The sequence below is a fragment of the Rhamphochromis sp. 'chilingali' genome, assembly GCF_963969265.1.
Source record: "Rhamphochromis sp. 'chilingali' genome assembly, chromosome: 2".
NCBI classification, from domain to species: domain Eukaryota; kingdom Metazoa; phylum Chordata; class Actinopteri; order Cichliformes; family Cichlidae; genus Rhamphochromis; species Rhamphochromis sp. 'chilingali'.
In genome coordinates, this window is record NC_137930.1 from 68,700,354 (window position 1) to 68,720,041 (window position 19,688).

The 19,688-nt window shown below is 42.7% G+C and overlaps 1 protein-coding gene across 1 annotated transcript; it reads left to right on the plus strand.

The window, feature by feature from the left end:
• The first annotated feature begins 2,966 nt into the window (after nt 1-2,966).
• On the plus strand, nt 2,967-18,991 carry rspry1 (ring finger and SPRY domain containing 1). The gene is made up of 15 exons (XM_080874462.1): nt 2,967-3,363; nt 3,807-4,425; nt 5,957-6,009; nt 9,208-9,320; nt 10,341-10,467; nt 10,584-10,642; nt 12,217-12,283; nt 12,910-13,041; nt 13,164-13,279; nt 13,368-13,511; nt 13,704-13,815; nt 14,094-14,196; nt 14,341-14,493; nt 16,751-16,855; nt 16,961-18,991. The coding sequence occupies exons 2-15, from the start codon at nt 4,028-4,030 to the stop codon at nt 17,055-17,057; spliced, it is 1,779 nt and encodes a 592-aa protein (XP_080730588.1). The 5' UTR covers nt 2,967-3,363; nt 3,807-4,027; the 3' UTR covers nt 17,058-18,991.
• The last annotated feature ends 697 nt before the right edge of the window (nt 18,992-19,688 follow it).

The window sequence follows — 19,688 nt, forward strand, 5'->3', positions numbered from 1 at the left end:
TACAATCCATGCTAAATTGAATAAAGTGATATTGATTCATTAAAATCCCGTGTCGATTTGTAAATTAACGTTATCATGCCTGAAACGCCAGCATCTCAGGTTAAACCTCACAACATGTCGTCAAACACCATGCAGCTAAAACAGTAACTGGGAGCAGGTTTACGGATTCTGCATACAAACGTGAACACAGAGCGCGGACCCGACGCGTCAGAGTCAGATTTTGATGTGTCGTCAGGTCCGCGCTGTGTTTGCCTCTTTTTTTCCCCGCTGGCTTCTGCAGCTGCAGGTTTCATAACTCTCTGTTTACATCTCTAATTAAGTCTCACATGCGTCAGCTTTCTTTTAATAGATACGAAATTATGGATATATACTGATACATGACCAGAATTGTAATATTTCTGACTGAGGCAAAACTTTCCAGATTCCAATCAAATTGAATCGGATCCTGTATCGAATCAAAATGATTCTACAAATCAGTAACGATGCAGCCGTACTCAGCTTCCTAAGCATTTTCCCTTTCCAGTTCACAATCAATCCCACCCCTAGGTCAAAAATATGTATAGGACAATTGGCCTAATCTAATATTTTGTATGAACCTGTCCAGCTGTCCAGTGATTAAACGACAAGTAGATGGAGGCAGGACTTCACAGCAGGGGCATACTCCATAATGTGCTGTGCAGTCTCATATGTATATTATATATATTGCTCACTTATTGTATTTACCAACATCAAGGAGTTATGAGCAAAGAAAGGTCACACCATAGTGCATGTTTAAATAGGGAAAGTTTATTGATGAAAATGTATTACGCAAATACGCATTACATTTTTTCAGCCCCCCAATCGAGAAAACAAAACCAATTACATGTTCAAAGCAACGGAACGGTGGCCCAATATCGGAGAGAACTCCACTCTTGAGTGAGCAGTGATAATTGAGCAGTCCGTTTTATTTTGCAGATTCAAGCTGCTCTTCAAAATTTTCACCACCAGATGTCACCGGAGAGGACTGTGTTGAAAAGCTTCGAGTAATGAACCGTTTTTCAATACAAGCTTCAGTGCTTCGGAAAGCTTCATTTGGCCATCACTAGATTTAAGTTACTCATTACCTTAAACAATACATAAATTAAAAACCCAAACAGAACCTCACCTCAGCTGCCGCCCCGTGTGGAAGTGAGGAAAGAGTGAGCCAAAAGTGAATGCAGTCCTTATATACTGTGTGACATATAATGTGTGACAGGTGAGTGCAATCAAGGACAAGCACCACACCCAATCAAAGGTGAGAGAACTAAACAAGGTGCATCTGGTGCAGTGAGTGGGTGTGCTGGGATGTGCTAAAAGGTGGGTCTCTACAACAACAGAGAGTCTTTTTTTTCCAGTACAAAAGAGTCGGAGCCCCATCCTCTCGCGCTTTCTTTGAAAGTCTCGTGAGATTATGTGAGGTCAAGCGCCTGGGTCGTCATTGCTATGGTAACCACATGTTTCTCTGTCTTCAACCCGTGACCAGTCGGTGTATTTTGTTGAGTTCACGAATCTAAGGTAATTATATGAATCACATCGTAGTTTGGAAACAAAAACGCTTCAGTCAAGCAATAAAAAACCCAGTGGCGCGAAATTTAGCGCTAGATAGTGAAGTTAAAAGAAATGAATAGACATGAATCACAAAGATCGCTGGACCGCTCTATGCTCGAAAATAATTTAACTGTAATCACTGAAATATATATATATATAATCTTAAATCCGTGTAAAACTAATACCCGCTATATGCAACTCTCCATTGACCATTAGTGAGTCCATATACACCTGGTCAGAGGGCCCGGTGGCGCCAGTGTCCGGCAGCCTCGCCTCTGTCAGTGCGCCCCAGGGCAGCTGTGGCTACAATGTAGCTGCCATCACCAGTGTGTGAATGTGTGTGTGAATGGGTGGATGACTGGATATGTAAAGCGCTTTGGGGTCCTCAGGGACTAGTAAAGCGCTATATAAATACAGGCAATTTAATGTAAATGTGTAAATAATCTCCTAAATCGTTTCCCCCTCCTTTTTTTAATAGAAGATCAACAATGCCTGTTTCTCCAGAGCAGCAGGCAGAAGATGCCAAAACATCAACCAGTCCCGGAAACCCAGTTTTTACCTGCGTGATTACTCCACAAGCAAAAGATCTGATGTCTGCAGGGGGAACAAAGCTCGAAAGCATCATGTATAAGACCACATCCGCCGACTACGGTCGCCTCCCTCCAACCTTTGAAAGCTCTCCGTGCACTTTCCACCCCAAATCACAAAGGTTCACCGAAGTGCTGAGGAAGACCGGGATGTATCGGAACTACTCCTTTAATACATCCCTGGACCGCAGCAGGGTGTGTGACTGCTTTGCAGGACATGTCTTCTGAGAAAAAAAAAAGAAGCATAAATCTCAAATGTAACGACTGCAGTATTCAATATCTGCACATGTGTGAAATTAAATGACATTGTTAGCATGTGTGTTGATGTTTTTGTTTTCCTAGGCGTTTGATTTATTTGTCTTAACCTGTTAATATTATATGTATATATTTTGAACCTCAGATGAATTATAAACACATAGGTAGTCCATCTGGCATTACTAAATAGATAAAATATCCTTAATTGATGTTTCGGAGAGTAAAAAAAAAAAAGAAATCTTTCTTTCTTTTTTTTTTGAAGGGGGGGGGGGGGAGGTCGCTTTAGTAAATGTTTCAGGCTGAACGAATAAAATGTGTACAAATTTAAAGGTTACTAGTCTTATAGTCCCCCTCTGCTGTACTGAACTCAGGTGTAGCATGCCATTTCTTTAATTCTTTGAACTTTGTGTTGCGCAATCAATTTCCTTTTAAAATTAACAAATTAATTCATATATTTCTTATTTCCTCATACACGTTTTAAGAGAAAAAGTAAAACCATCAGGCAGAACTCCTATGTTCACGTAACATTAGAGAGAAAAATCCTCCCTTCTCCTCCAGTCTCGCCTTCGCATCCACAGCTGACGATGACCAACCTTTTAGCTGGCAGCGCTACGGAACTTAGCGACCAGCTAGCTCTCCTTAGTAGCGTCGTTTAAAATGTGTACGCTATGACCGTGTTGCTGTTTTACTTCAGCGAAGGTGTGTTACGGCGGAATATAGACGGGTGGTGTAAATGTGTCCTGATACCCGAGTACCACGCTCAGCTTGTTGTTCCTCTCGTTACCTAACTTGTGTAGTCCGACGGGAGAATCGGAGGAGGGTCCAGCTATCGAAGCTAACAGCTCGGAGGCTAGCTCATACACAACGCAGCTACCTTGTTAGCCTTCTGGTTTGTTAACTACTTTGGTCTGGCTCGACTGCGCTTTGAATGGTGTTTGTTTTACAAGATAGCACCGTAAGTATGTCTTTAGTTCAAAATGGAACCATTGTGGCTTTTAATGATAAGAACAAGTTCGGGAAACTTGAGTTTCCTTTTTAACGTGACAACTGCTTGCTTTGTGGGTGGCTAGCTTGCAAGTCAGCTAACTGAAAAGCTCTTGTTTGTCAACAATACTAAAATGTGTCATCGTTTAGTTGCTCCGTGTGATACACTGTGCCTTTTTAATTGAGCAGCACAGCTATAGATTGAAACAACTGAACGTCGTTTAGTGGCGCTTTTGTTTGAGAGAAAGGGGAGTCATGTTTAATTTCAATAATTAACTTCTGTAATCTGCTGACATTTATCGTACGGGGTGTGTCGTTTCCGCAAGTCTAAATATTTGCTGCTGGCGGCACTGACAGATTGAGTAAGCAGCTGAGCTAAAGGCTTTCTGTTTTGTGTTTGTGTTGCCTTCACAGCGATCCATCCAGTCCTGGATGAGAGGTTGACTGAAGCCTTTGGTTGCCTGTGATGTTCCGAGCTTTCCTGGCTGCATCACCAGACCTTTTCTGGTTCATTTTAGTAGCCATTTATCACTAGTCCCACACAAGTCTCTGCTTGGCAACAGTATGGTCTTTTGCACTGGCCCCACCCAGCCCACAGGGACAAGAACCCCCCAAAACCAAGCTCTCCAAATGATATGATAGTAGCCACCTGGATTACTTTCTGTGCCTGCAGGAGCCTTGTACAGGTTCTGCTCTTCCTCTCTTCCTCAAAGTCCCTTCATCCATTCTGGGAAACACTTGCCAGTTTGGTCTCCAACTCTGGAACCATGGGTAATAGCTGTGTATGTCGAGAAGATAGTGACTTAGAGGACCAACATCATGGTTCATCGAGAGCAACCCGAGGACAAGCTAGGCGGGTGGATCACAGTGCAGGTGTGGGTGCTGACGCCGCAGAGGCTCGGAGCAGTCGGCCCAGGGACCCGGTCAGGCCACCTCGTCGAGGTCGAGGGCCTCATGAGCCGAGACGGAAAAAGCAGAATGTAGATGGCCTGGTGCTGGACACGCTGGCTGTCATCAGGACACTTGTAGACAAGTAAGTTGGAAAATGCCAACAACTATTCAATAAGCTCAACAAAATGAAAACTTAGGGTGTTCTTGGTCTACAGCTCTTAAATTCTGTCTATCCTAATTCTTGTTGGGTTTTTTTTTTTTGTTTTTTTTAAATAACGTCAACCTATAATGTTAACAGTGGGTTAACAATTAGGTGTCAATTAGGGTTCAGTGTTATTCTTGTGGTATTATAACAATAAACTGGGGAGTTATTCTTTTTTTCAGGAAATTGGGATCTTTCATAAAGAAAAGATTAATAATAAAGCATGCAGCTGCAGCTTATTCATGAAAAAAATCAATACTTTCACACAAAAGCCTGCTTAAAACAAAGGTGATTAAGAGCCCTGAGCTGCAGTTGCAAGCATTAATTTGTAGAACCTGTGGCTTTGAATAAGTAGAACCCATAAGCCCGTGCCACCTCCTCCACGTATTTGTTGTCGTTGAAGAACCAACTTGCATTTTGAGGCGTAGTATAGTGAGTCATGTTTCTGAAGTTCATGCAATAAGAAGAGATGCTCCCAAGGAAAACTGATTTCCTTGTGATTGTAGATAATCAGAAAAGAGAGATTTTACTGTCCACTGGGACTGTTGTCACAGATCTGTGCAACTGTCTCTTAGTATACACCAAATAACAGCCACGGTGTCTTTATTAACTCTTCTTTCATCGTGTTTAAAAGCCTTCTGTACAGACATCTCAGTTTGTACCTAAAGCAACAGAACAGATTTTCCATCACAGCCTCTCGGTGGTTTGATGTTGGCTTCAGCACGTTCTGTCTGATTCAGCCACTTGTTCAGTTGCCCTTTTTTTTTTTATTTCCAGATTTTTCATTTAACATCACTGACATCTGTTTTAACAGCGTGTTGCCACACAACTAAACCTCTTCAGGATAACAGTACATGTATGAATTGACAATAAGCTGCAAAAAATCGGACTAACAGTGTTTTAGAGGTTCACTGTTTGTCTTAAAATCAATGTATTGGCAAAATAAAGTAGACTTAAAATACTATTGCATAATCTCAGTTTGAAAATGGCTGTGTTTAAAACATTATTCCAACAGTGTGCAAACAATATGACTAATTAATGAAGGCCATCTCACTTGCAGTATTACTAAGTAATGGTAGGAAATCTGAGAATTAAGCCGAGTCTGTGGCTGGCTATAGTGATAGTGGGTTTGATTTTTTTGGGATCAGCTACAATAAGTAATGGTAACAGAAGCGTTATCATCAGTTACATCCACTGAACCAGATACATCGTAACTATACACTCGCTTCAGCCTTTCCACAGGATAACACTGTTGTCCATATCCATTACTGTGATCACAGAAACGCACAAAGACATGAGTCATTTGTTGATATTATTCCAGATGCTGTGATCACAGGGTCACAAACACTTTGGCTGGTTGAGTGCTTTTAGTGAGCATCACTACATTTGTGTTAATTGTGCACGCCCAAGTTTGTTATTTTTGGGTAAAGTGAAAAAGATGTAAAACAAAAAACCCTGCCTTGTTTTTCAGTGATCAAGAGCCTCCTTACTCCATGATCACGCTGCATGAGATGGCAGAGACGGGTAAGGAAACTTCTCTGAAACACGTTCACATGCTCAACACAAAACATGAAGCCACACAGCAAACAAACACCACTCTGGCACGTCGGTGTTCTTTAAAAATGTGAAGAAGTGTGGCTCTGTGTGACATAAGAGCTTTTATTGTTGGTTCAAAGGTTATCAGATGTGTGAAAGAAGGAACACTTGCTCTGTGATGAAAACACGATATGATAAGGTGACAAAAACATTTCTTGGTTTGTCAAATGAACCCATTTCTCTAATATCGAGAGGGTTTATCTTTATTAGTGACTAGAGAGGAGTTCCAGGAATTAACAGTCCTGTGTGCATATGCTTTCCCTTCCCCCCCCTCAGGCTCAATGTCTGAGTTGTTTATGAGAAGTGCTAAGGAAGTATCATTACAGTGCATTGAACTCAGTAGATGTTTTTCTGCTTTGATATATCTGGACTATTTGAAAACTTGCTTGCTCCAAATTTACCTGTGGTATTCTAAAATGCGCACTTCTAGACATCATACTGACTGGTTACCATTTCGTGGCAATTCAGCAGCAGAGTTTGCTTTATCTGTCAGAAAAGACCCCGTATGTGTGACAATGGCTTTATCCTTCTAAAGCTTTCCCACATGCGCTGCAGCTCTCGCCTCGTCTAAGAGTTGCCCAACAGAGGTGCTCGTGAGAAACGAATGCAAGGTGCCACTGGATCAGACATTACCTGGTCTTAAACCTGCTCCCCAGTACAAAGTCTTGGTGAGATTATGCTAGTGGTCAGGAAGTGCAGCTAACAGTTTGTCACATTTATGTTGTGCCTCTATTTTCCATCTAATCTCGCCTTAACCACAAAGGATTTCCAAGTGGATCCAATTATTTTCAGGTTATAATGAAAGCACACCTGTATGGTAGCACTGCTAAGTTTAAAGTTGGATGACACCATGCATTAGCACTTGGATGAGATCTGCTCAGTGTATGAGCTTGACTCCCACCAGTTGTGGCCTGTTTCTTCTAGTCATTTTTCAGTCCCCGTTTGTTTGTCTTGAATTGATGTATCATCTCCCTTATTCAGATAAGTGTGCATGCACGCTTCAATTGTGCAATTTGTAGTGTTCAAAACTGGTCTGGGTTGTGCAATCTCTTGTTAACAGTAAGCACAGTTTTGACCAAAATACGCAAAACCTGCACGATCAGGTTTGAGTGGACTGAATGTGAGCAGAGGAGTGGGACTGCAGCAGTCCCGAGCTAAGGTTGCTTCCTCAGCATATGTACTCCAGCTTGCCCAGCCTGAGGGGAGCAGTTCATCATTTGGGGAAGGGACACAGTCGTGATTTATCCCACATACATAATGTATTAGAGTTCACACTTTTACCCCAATCTAGTGAGTTTTATTTATGGAATAATTTTGTGCTAGTTTGATGTTTCTGTTGAATTCTTTTTGTTGTGCTTGTGGTTTCGTGTGCATATGGTTGAAGCCCTCACATTTGCTTGAGGCGTGCAGTGTTTGGATGTGTATGCGGTACCTTGTGAATTCTTGCACAAGCCTGGTGTCATGCACATATGGTGTTTGACGCTCACAAGGCTTGGTGTTGTGTGACTTGACAGCAGCCAAGCTGGGTATTAGCTTGCAGTCCTGAACCCTGAGTCCAGCCAAGAAGCAAATCAGTCAGCTAGCCAGTCACTTTCTGTTTGACACGTGCAAGCAATGTAAATTATTCATAAGATAGTTGGCTTTCATGAGTGATATTACAGAAAGGATTTCTCACTGAGTCACCTAATGGGCAGGAAATGCATGCTTTAGTAGGCTGCGTATTATACTCACAACCGAGGGTTATGTTGGTGAGCACGGATTTATACTCAAACATCTTCTTTCCTTGTGAGAGAAACAGCAGAGGAAGCTTTGCTTGGATGAGGCTTTAACAGCAGCTGTGAAAGGAATTTATATTTTGCACTTAGTATTTATTATTTAAGAGTTTATGCGAAAAACAACCCAGACATGCTCATTGATTTCACACAGTGTTGACTGTTTTATTCTTTTTCTTAGTTTTAATTTTCCAACCAGCATCGTCAGTCCACAGATACTTGCTCCTTTCAGAAACATCTCACTGGAGATCATTCAGATGAAATGGGCAAATCATGGAATTTGAGCCAGATTAAATACACCTTGTACAAATGAACAAACAAGTCTCAGAAAAGAGACCAAGAAGTGTGCTGCTACTTTTGCTAGTGTGGGCTCAATGACGGCTGGTTTGCCCTACAGACAGAACACGAGTGTCAACTATATAATGCCAGTATCCAAACAGCATCTGTGTGCAACTCTGTTCTAGCTGAATACATCAGAAAATGAGGCAAAATCTTGTGGGACCATTTAATAATTGCACCTTAGATTTTAATTATGTATTTTGGAAGACACCACATGCTCACTACCGTGAGGTAGAGCAGGTAAAGAACCGTAAGATCTAGGGCATTCATGCCACGGCTGACCTGGCCTGTGCCTTAATTTACATCTCGCCTGGTAGAGAAGGACCAGCAAAGGCTCTTTTTTCCCCAGAAAGCTTAACCTGTTAAGCCCCCAGCGGCTTTATGATCTCCGCAATCTCCTCCCTTTTGCACCCTTATTTGGGTGCTTAAGAGGTTAAACTAACTGGGCTTCCTTCAAGGCTGCTGGCGAATTGTTGCAGAACCACAATAGAAAAGCATCTTGTGTCTTAGTGTAAGAGTATGGCAGCTGCATGAAACAGGACAGAAAGGACTTGGCCAGGCTAGTGAGAAAAACATAGGGCTTTATGGGACGGTCTCTCCCAGATCTGGATCCAGTGTATGCTGGCCATGTCCAGAAGGAAAGCTAGCTGTAGACTCCGCCCACCTGGTGATAAACTTTGTCCCTGTTCTTTCTGGAGGACGGTATAGGACCACTGAAGCAAGAACCAACAGACGCACGCATGCAGGCACCTCGGGCCATGCACTGGACTCCTGCACTTTAAAACGTGCGGCTACAATGCTGCCTCTTTATTCGTTTCCCTGTTGTGTGTATTTATTTATTTGAAGTCTTTCTGTGTTTTAAGCTGAGAACTATCATACAGAATTATGTTGGGTGACTGCTTAATGACAATGACGAATCTTTTGATTCTCAAGGAGGCAGATTACCAAAAACCAACAGTGTAAAATAACAAAAGTGATACAAAATCTCGGTTGAAAGTTTCTTGTTTTCTCTTAGATGACGGCTGGCTGGAGGTTGTCCAGTCTCTGATACGAGTGATTCCACTGGATGATCCACTAGGCCCTGCAGTGATCACACTTCTCCTGGATGAGTGTCCTCTACCCACCAAGGTATCAATCTGACCTTTAACCTAGGAAGTAATGGATGTGATCTTAAATCTGCCGTTCCTTGGCCTTTCTGTTTGACTGCAGCTCTAATCAGAATAACAATCTTTGACTTGTTCTTTCCCCTTTTCTGTATTTTGATGACGCTCGCTCACTCACATTTCTCTGCGCATATGTTTCAGTTAAAATGATGCTCGTTTATATTTGGAAGCAGCATTTTAAATCATTAGTTTCGATTTTCGCTCAAGTCACACAGATTAAAGGAAGTGCAGCTATTTTTGTAGATTTCTTATCATTTCTATTAATTAGAAATGATAAAAATGAAATCACAGTTATTGTTATTATTGTCCAGGATAGATTAATCTTGTGTAGAACAACAAGTGCTCATTCAGCTAAAACTTTTTTGTTTTTTCCCTCCGATCCCCCCCTTCACCCACAACCTTTTTTTTTAAACTTCTTTGAACAAATAAAATGTGCCTGCTGCTTCCATGATCAGTGATGTGGGGACAGAGGCCGTACCGTTACACTCTGAACAGAGTGAGCTCCTCACAGTATCCCACAGAAATGCAGTGAATCCAGTGGAACTTATATTTCACACAATATCATGTAATAATAATAATAAAGTGTACTTTATTGATCCCTGTGGGAAAATTCCTTCCTGCATTTAACCCATTCACTCAGTGACGCAGTGGGCTGCCATTGGCCGCCTGGGTAGAAGTGTGTAGGGACGGTACCTTGCTCAGGGGTACCTCAGGGTAGCCGTTCAGGGGAATCAAACCCCTGACCTTCCGATCACGGGGCCCTAAGACTCAATCAGTACAATCTTAGAATAGAAATTGTGGGTGCTCCGCGCCAACTGTGCATGGAATAATCCTGATTTATGTCCTTGTAGCATCATCTGTCAGGATCATGGAAGTGTTTTTAAATGTTTAAAACAGAAGCGTTCCAGCTTTCTGTGGTGCTTGACTTTAGGTTGTTTGGAGAAACAATGAATGATCCTCGCTGAAGTTTTCCTTTTCTGTTCAGGATGCTCTCCAGAAACTCTCGGACATGTTGAGTCTGAGTTCAGCCGTTGCACAACAAGACGCTCTAAACCCCGCTAAACACAGAAACACCACTGCGGTCCTGGGATGCCTGGCAGAGAAGCTAGCCGGTACAGTCCACAGTTCTGGTTTATTTGTGTTTAATTTTTGGTATTTTTATGTTTTCAATAAACCTAAAGAAAGACCAACGTTTGCCCTGTTTCTTACAACACCTTTTATTTTGTAGGATTGCCCAGTATTGGGTTGTTGAGCCCTGGAACCCTTGAATACCTTCTAGAGAGCCTGGTGAGCAGACCTTGACACGCGGTGTTGTTTAGTGTGTGGTATGCTGCACGAATGACACTGTTGCACATTGCCTACAATTTGCTGATGCCTTGTGGTCCGAGAGCTTTTATTATCCTTCAGACGGAGCTCTATAACACCGGGTAACCTAGGGCGGCTCGATTATGGCAAAAATGATAATCACGATAATCATCTCGATTATTTGACAATATTTATTTAACAATAACAATGTGTTGAATAATGACTTTAAAAAATAATATAAAACAGTGCAAATACTGATAACAGTGCAAATGTTTGCAGTATAAGAAATAAATGAAAAATGTAAACATCTGTGTTTAGTGAGCTTTGCAGTGTTGCTCTGTGGTGCAGCTACACTGTAGCAAAGTTTACACACTATGTCTACTTGATCCACGTCTGACTGAACCCATAATGTTTCCACACCACTGAAGTTTTTTTTACCTCTTTACAACCAACGGCAGTCACTCTCCTCTCCAAATAACTTCTGCTCAGCTTTCCGAGCTTCCCTCGGGTCCTCTTAATCAGCGGTCCCCAACCCCCGGGCCTCGGACCGGTACCGGTGCGTGAGTCGTTTGGTACCGGGCCGCGAGAGTTGAGGATCAGGTGTGAAATGTATGGTTTTCAGGGTTTTTATCGGTTTTCAGCTTTATTTTGTTATCGTTTTATCGTTAACTCGGTTTTCCTGGGTCTTTTCACGTGTGTTATGAATAAATCTTCTTTTTTTCGGTACCGGTACTAGTTTTATTTTGTTGTATTTATCCGCGACACCTTAAAGGCCGGTCCGTGAAAATATTGTCGGGCATAAACCGGTCCGTGGCGCAAAAAAGGTTGGGGACCGCTGCTCTTAATTGTTGTGACACGTGTTCGAAACGCAGAGAGGTGCGCTCGATTTGCCACACGGAGCAGCGCGAGAGTAAAGCACGAGGGAGGGGCTAATAATCGGCTCAGTCATTTTTAATGATCATTGAAAGCCCAGATCGTAATCGTGATTAAAATTCGATTAATTGAGCAGCCCTAGGGTAACATTCTACTTGCAAGAACAGTGAGAAAGCTTCAGGTTACTTAAAACGAAGTCTGGTAAGGTCCAATCACGTCGAGCAGCCCAATCCCCGATGATGCACGGCAGAGACGGTGGACTATAAAGATGTGGACACCACTCTGCTACATCTGCTGGGATCGCTCTCACTGTTTATTAGATAAGAGCTGCACTGTTTTCTGTGACACTGCGTCACCAAGTTTTGTCAGAGCTATAAAGAAGTCGGGTCTGTTGCAGTGCGCATTTCAGGCTGGTCTAACAACAGCAACAAAACACATCAGCATTTTCTGACAAAGACAACAGACGCAATATTGAAGTGGCCAAATTTAGTGGGAATAAGTGCGTTTCTTTGGACTGGTTGTATTTGTGCCACTGCGAACATGAATGCGATCACGTCACTGCAGCGACTTTTTATAAAGTACTCAAGGGAGCGTTAAGGTTGAATTATAACATGAAAGTTAATGGTTTGTTTAATTGGTGAAATATGTGGAAAATGAATGTGTAATATTTGTGGTTCCTCCAGAGCTCCGAGGCCCACCCCACTGTCATGCTGTTTGCTCTCATCGCTTTGGAGAAGTTCTCTCAGACAAGTAGGTTCACTCACTATATGAAGCCAGTTTAAAAACGAAGACTCACGATTAGGCTGGTGAAATAAGACGTGTGTTATCAGATAAATGAGCCGAGGAGCTGTAAACGGCTCTTCTGCTGTCGATTAGTGTTTCACAGAATTCAGATGAGTGCTTTTGTTTAGCAGTTTTATTACCTGAGCGATGAAGCATAATAGCACTAAAACCCACCACTTCTCTGTATTTCACGACTAGGACGTAATGGTCTCAGTTACAAATCTTTTCTTATAGTTTCTCTAAAATGTCAGCATTGAGCTGCCCCCTACATATTTAATTGAAGTCACTGCATAAAGAACTGTGAGGTCTGTTTAGAGACAGGGTTTCATGTGATTTGTTTTGCTTCATTTCAAATGGCTCACGTTTTATTGATGCTGTTTGTTCTTGAACATGTTTTCTCCCATTTGTGTTGTCAATTCTGCTCCGAGTGCTCCTGAAACGTGGGCGACTGTAGCTCGATGCGGTGCACAAACAGCACTGAAGCTGCTGATGCTCAGCTAATTGAGATCCTCCCGTGTAGGGATGCTTTTACACACAGCAGGGTTGTGACGTATTGTGCGAGGTTCACAGACGTTCTGGTTTCCTTTGCTTAGGCGAGAACAAGCTGACTGTGTCCGAGTCTTCGATCAGCGATCGTCTGGCTGTTCTGGAGTCTTGGGCAGAACATCCTGACTATCTAAAGAGGCAGGTTGGATTTTGTGCACAGTGGAGCCTTGACAACTTGTGTGAGTAGCCCCATGTTTCACCCGTTCTGTGCCGGTGTAGTTTCTTAGATGAGCCAATTATAATCCTCTGAGTCACCGACAAAAGAAAAGCCATCATTTTTCTCCCGCTCTTCTCCATCCAGTCCTAAAGGACGGTCGTCAGTTCACTTACGAAAAAGTCAACCTCACGAATATCAACGCCATGCTGAACAGCAACGATGTTAGCGAGTACCTCAAGATCTCCCCGACTGGACTCGAGGTCAGTCTGCGTGTGAATGCAGATTAGATGCAGAGTTTTTACTGTAACTGAAAAGTCTGAACCTCCTTCTGTTTGCTCTTGTCTTCAGGCGCGATGTGATGCCTCATCCTTTGAGAGCGTGCGCTGTACATTCTGTGTGGATTCGGGCGTTTGGTACTACGAGGTGACGGTTATCACATCGGGGGTGATGCAGATCGGATGGGCCACCAAGGACAGCAAGTTCCTAAACCATGTACTTGAATACTTTTACAGTTTGCCCTTAGCAAAGTGTTCTGAATCTGATGAGATATTCTCCTTTGGGTTGACTGCACCACCTAATCTGTGTGTGTGTGTGTGTGTGTGTGTGTGTGTGTGTGTGTGTGTGTGTGTGTGTGTGTGTGTGTGTGTGTGTGTGTGTGTGTGTGTGTGTGTGTGTGTTTTACAGGAAGGTTATGGAATAGGAGATGATGAATACTCGTGTGCGTACGATGGCTGCAGGCAGCTAATCTGGTACAACGCTCGCAGTAAACCTCATGCTCACCCCTGCTGGAAGGAGGGTACGCAGTACTGACATACATGTAGTTATAATCAGGCATTGCTGCCATCTTTTTGCTGACTTTAAAGACATTTTCAAATGTTCCCATTTTAAGAAACCTGTGTTATAATGACATGAGTGTCAGTGTTTGGAAATAGCTTTGTTATTTCGGCGTGACTGTTTTGTGATTTTTAGCGCCCACGCTGTCACTGCCAACATTCAGGCTCTGGCCCACATCCCACACAGATAACAGTAATAGCACGCCAAAGCTTCATTCTGCTGCGTGTGCGTTCCCTTTAGGAGATGCCATCGGCTTCCTGTTGGATCTCAGCAAAAAGCAGATGATCTTTTACCTGAACGGACATCAGCTCCCGCCAGAGAAACAGGTGTTCTCATCTGCCACGTGAGTCCACACAAAGTCTGTCATCTCCTCTCGTCATGTTTCACTTCCTCCCTTCCTTTCCTTTCCTCATTTTTCTCTTTATTTTGTTCTGTGTCTCCACATTTTCTCTCATTTATCCCCGTGTTTTCTTCCCCTTTGTGCCAGGTCCGGCTTCTTTGCGGCAGCCAGCTTCATGTCGTACCAGCAGTGTGAGTTTAACTTCGGGGCCAAGCCTTTCCGTCACCCACCTTCTGTCAAGTTCAGCACCTTCAATGACTTTGCTTCACTGCTGCCCAGTGAAAAGATCATCCTGCCCAGGTAAGACATGAAACAGGTCCGTGACATATTTTATTTATTTATTTCGTGGTGTTGGATGATGCTGTGAGAGGTTGGGAAAGCAGTGTGTAATCTGCTGTAACTAAACTGTCCTCTGAATGGTTCTTGTATAGCTTTTTCACTCTGAGCACTCAAAGCGCTTTATACAACGAATTCATTCACTCATCATTCTTTAAACCTCTCATTAGAGTCTGTCGGCTGCATCAAACCAGCACTTTTATTTCAACGGTAACATTAAAATCTTCAGTGCATTTGTCTCCTACACGTCAAACTTTGCTCTGGGCAGATGCTCGGTCTTGGCTCAGTGTAACCACGCAACCATACTCTGAAAGTGGAGCAAAAACGAAACCCTGATGTCATATCTGATTTAATAAGACAGGATGGAGACGGGCTACAGCTGCTTAATACAAAGCTCTAATGTTCCTCTGTGTCAGGACGTTGTTGACTCAACTTTGCAGCGATCTGTTGCAACAACGGGACCTTGAACGTTACCACAGTTGGATCATCGCGTCTCTAAAACATCATCAACAAAAATAGCAAAATAATGTGGACAAAGAAAAGACTCGATGTAGGTGTTTGTTATAGTGTCCTGTCACTGACTGACAAATGAAAAGGATGGACAGCTTTTCATTTCCTCTGTTTTTGTCTTTTCACAGTCGGGCTAAATGAAGGAAAGACTGACGCAATAGAAATGGCTGCATCTAAAAACCAAGCGTCTGTCCACACCACCGTGTGCAGCATGCAGTGTTGGGAAGGTTACTTTTAAAATGTATTCCATTACAGATTACAGATTACATGCCCCAAAATGTATTCTGTAACGTATTCCGTTACGTTACTCAATGACAGTAACGTATTCTGAATACTTTGGATTACTTAATATATTATCGTGCTTTTTACAACAACGTGAATGTACTATTGCTGTGTGATTTATTACTATTACTGAAGGTCCGCGACTCTGAACTGTAGTAAAGGGACCTCTGGCTAATACGGCGGGGTCCCTGTCGGCTCGTAGCCGAAAAATAGCTTTACTGTGTTGTGTGGGTCAACTTTGCTAGCAGAGACAGAGAGAGGCGTTGAAAGGCTGCTCTAACGGAACTTATTGTTTTCGGAGGAAAACACGAACACGGTGTACAGTCGAGTCTTAATAGCTTACTTACAACTGGGCTCGTCAGGCTCTCTTCTTGGCTGCAGTGGTTATTATTATATTTACATGCTTCCAGCTCCCGTTTTTCCTCGACGACAACTCGTACCTTTCCACTCCCCTTTTTCTCCCTCCTCGCGCTCACAGACACATAACGTGTATGGCAGCCCATTCTCCCTGCAGCACGGACTACACTGCCCATGATGCAACATTCTTTAGAGCTATGCTTGTAGCATTCTGCCTGTTAGCTTAGCACAACAACAACAACGAAAAGGCGCTCTCTCACCCAGGAAACACACAGTCGCAGAAAGAGAGAGAGAGCGTCGCCCTGTAACCATGGCAACCGTAACGCTGCCGCCTGGAACGAAAGAACGTAGCTGTCAAACAAACCCAAACAGTCCTGACCCGCGACAAAATGAAACAGGAAAGTACCGCCGTGTAATCCATTTATTTCAACAAAGTAACTGTATTCTGAATACCACCTGTTTAAACGGTAACTGTAACGGAATACAGTTACTCATATTTTGTATTTTAAATACGTAACGGCGGTACATGTATTCCGTTACTCCCCAACACTGGCAGCATGACGCATTAAGCAGCTGTCCCACAGAAAATCTGTCAGCTGAGCTTCAGCAGCTCAACGTTAGCTTGTTCGTCCTAAAAATGTACATAAAATGTGACCTTTAAAAAGAAACCTAAATGTAACCGTTTGAGTTGCATATTCCACATCTGGATTTTATTTTATTTACTGATTTATTTTTACATTTGCAAAAAATGCAACAATTAACATTTTTTTTAAATTAAAAAAAGGGGTTAAGACAGCTTGTTTCAGAGCACCGTAAGGTAATTGGGGATTATTTTGAACTTGAAATGCATGGCTCTAAATGAGTGTAATGACTCTGATCAGTCACTCCCCCCACACATCGATTTTGAACGCTGTGGGAAAGGGAGACGGCGTGAAGAGAAGGAACGATTGCATGAAAACTGTCCGTGTGTGTGTCCAGTCTTCTTTTTCCTTAGACAGAACAAACCCCAGCAGACGGTGCACCTGCATGTGTATAGAAACGTCACGTGTGTATTTGTGTGTGTGTTTCCTAGACACCGGCGTCTGGCCTTAATGAGGCAGGTTAGCATCCGAGACAACTGCTGCACGCTGTGTTGTGACGTCATGGCCGACACAGAGCTGCGGCCCTGTGGACATGGGTATGTGTTCTTCTGCTGTCAATAAAACGTCTGTGAAACTCAAGTTCATTTTTGTTCACTCCTTAAACAGGAACAATCTGACTTTGTCCCGTCTCTTTTCCCCAGTGGTATGTGTATGGAGTGTGCCTTACAGTTAGAGACGTGCCCCCTCTGCCGCCACGACATCCAGACCCGCGTCAGACTCATTGCACACGTCTCCTGACACACTTCCTGCGCTCGCTCCAGTAAACGGAGGCACACAAGCCCTTTAGCTTCCTCCTCCTCCTCTAATCCCCTCTTACCCCACAGGGCTGCGAGGACGTTGCCACAGTGTGGCGATGATGGCAGAACGCTGAATTCTGGTCAGACGAGATGGCGGCAATGGAGGGGTGGATAGATGAAAGAAAGGAGATGAGAGGAGGGGCAAAAAACCGACAGCTGGAACCCCCAGGAGCTTTTCCTCGTCTATCTACATCTCCTCTTTTATATCCTTCTGACAACTCGCTGCAGAAGCTGGGCCAAGAAAACTTTCTACTTTTTTTTTTTTCCAAATAAAAGCGCAGAGACCGTGTAACTCGGCTACAGACAGAACCGAGTTCTTATCTCCAGGCCCGTGTAAAGCTATTTAAAAACAAAGAACCTTTCCATCACGAGGACCCCACTTGTGCTTTCAGTCCTGAGGCTGCTACTATTTAACCCCATCGCCGTCATGCACACGTCTGCAGACGTGACAGGGCTTGGTCACAGAGGAAAACGCAGCCTGTAGTACAGTATTAAACCGAAGGTACAAACTTGAAATGTGTCTTACTTTCTTTTTTTGCTTACAGATGCGTGAGTGATTGTGTTCTCACTGTAGCATTTTCATTTTCTCCAACACTCAAACCCTGGGCAGCTTTCCCGTCTGTACTGATCGATCACCCAGTAGGAGGTTTTTCATTCTATTGTTGGCTAAAATCTCAGATTCTACTCTGTCTAATTGACTTTAATCGCTTGAGTTCAATTTTCTGATTAAGTTTACAAAGCAAATCACAAAAGAAAGTAAATGGCAGAAATAACGTGTTTCTGTCTGAATAAGAACTGATTGATTTGACCCTCCCTTTTGTGCTTTACTCGTTTATAAAGCAACCACAGAATGTGGGGATTAAAATTTACATTAAAGTCACATACAAGTGATCGCAGTCAGGTTTCTTCCTCCCGGTTATAAATGCACATTTTAAAGAACCAGTGTAAGGGAAGTGTGTACTCGCACCACCACACACTGTAAAACTTGATTAGTGCCAACAGTTGGGGAACAGGGGTCGAGCTTGTCTGAGAGGCTGTTTGATTTTTGGTTTGTGATGACAAACCTGACACTTTTCAGTCCACAAAAAGAGTTTTTAGTTGGTCACTTAAAATGAGGCTGAACGCTGATGTTGGCTCACGAGCTGAGCAGTGAATTGCAGGAGGAAATGTGGATTGATCGTTCACGTGCTGCACGTCACAGCGCTGCTGGTGATCTTGTGTTAAAAGCAAAGTTTGTCAGAAGTGCTCAGGCTGAGTAAAAACGCGGGTTCTGTACAACTCCTGCTCCCTTTTCTTCATCTTCCCTCTTCTTGTCTTTTGCCTTGTGTTTGTCTTTCTGTCCATCCTTTACTTGAAGCATCTCTGGGTTGACTGAATTATGTTTGTATTTTGGAAACAGGTGACAAAATTAATCGTACGTTAAATCATAATTCAGTAAAATTGTATTGTACAATTTTAAAACGCCCAATGGCATTTCAAATGACAGCAATTTTACATATATCCTGTTCTTATAGTTTCTGAAGGAGTTGATGCTTCATGCTGCATGAACAAAATCAGTAAAATCATTCACACGATACTAGAACGGTTTATGACAACAGCAGAATCTCTCGGTATGACAAAAGACCGGTATGGTCGTTGTTTGCTATGTTGTAGTTTCCTGGAGCACCTTATCCATGGAGGTGAGAGGTGAATTTTGTGTGTGTGTGTGTGTGTGTGTGTGTGTGTGTGTGTGTGTGTGTGTGTGTGTGTGTGAGAGAGTGAGAGAGAGAGAGAATGTATTTAAAACATCTGTAAAGGAAAATCTCCCCGAGTTCCCAAAGATGTGATTTATTGAAGAATTGTTTCCTGGATTGTGACATTTGTAATAAATGTATGTTCATGTGATTCTTTTGTGTGACTCCTGCTACAAAACCAAACTATTGATACACTCACTGATCATTTTACCCACTGGCCTGTGAAATGTGGACATTTTTAAACACACACAGCAACTCTTTAAGTAACAGCTGATCTCCATCTCCTCTGGATATTAGTCAGGGATCTATTGCTATGTTTTTGTCTCTTGGTGTGTTGGTAATTTAACACAAAGAATTACAGTGCAGAAAACACTGGGCACTGTCTCAGGCTCACATGAAGCCCGATGCACTCAGGACAGATGTGTCAGGGGAAAAGTGACACAGCAAAACAGTTTAAACGTTATTTTGTATTTAATAACTCCTTTTGGAAAGTCCTAATCCTGCTTGGTATGATAATAACCTACGAAGTCGGATTTGGCATAAAAATGTACATGAAGTACTTTAAATATAATACGTTATGCTACAGGATAATTACAGATTCGTTAATACCTCACGTTAATGTTGCAGCTGAAGATGATTTTAATTACTTTTACATAATATTACCGATATTAATACGACCTTTTAGATTTGAAATAATATCAATAATAAAACTTTAATTGATACTTTAAAATAAAAGTTATGGTCGATCCACCGTCTCATTCACTCTTCTCTTGTGGCACGAACAAAAGAAGTATATGATCTCCGATTTTCAGCGCTTCTGATGGACGTCAGGCAGCATC

What these genes read in the sequence shown, in the direction of transcription:
- rspry1 (XM_080874462.1), top strand. Translation starts at nt 4,028, where the DNA reads ATGATAGTAGCCACCTGGATTACTTTCTGTGCCTGCAGGAGCCTTGTA. An exon ending in TCACCCCTGCTGGAAGGAGG is followed by an intron (nt 13,816 to 14,093) that starts GTACGCAGTACT and finishes CGTTCCCTTTAG; the next exon opens with GAGATGCCATCGGCTTCCTG. An exon ending in CTGCGGCCCTGTGGACATGG is followed by an intron (nt 16,856 to 16,960) that starts GTATGTGTTCTT and finishes TCTTTTCCCCAG; the next exon opens with TGGTATGTGTATGGAGTGTG.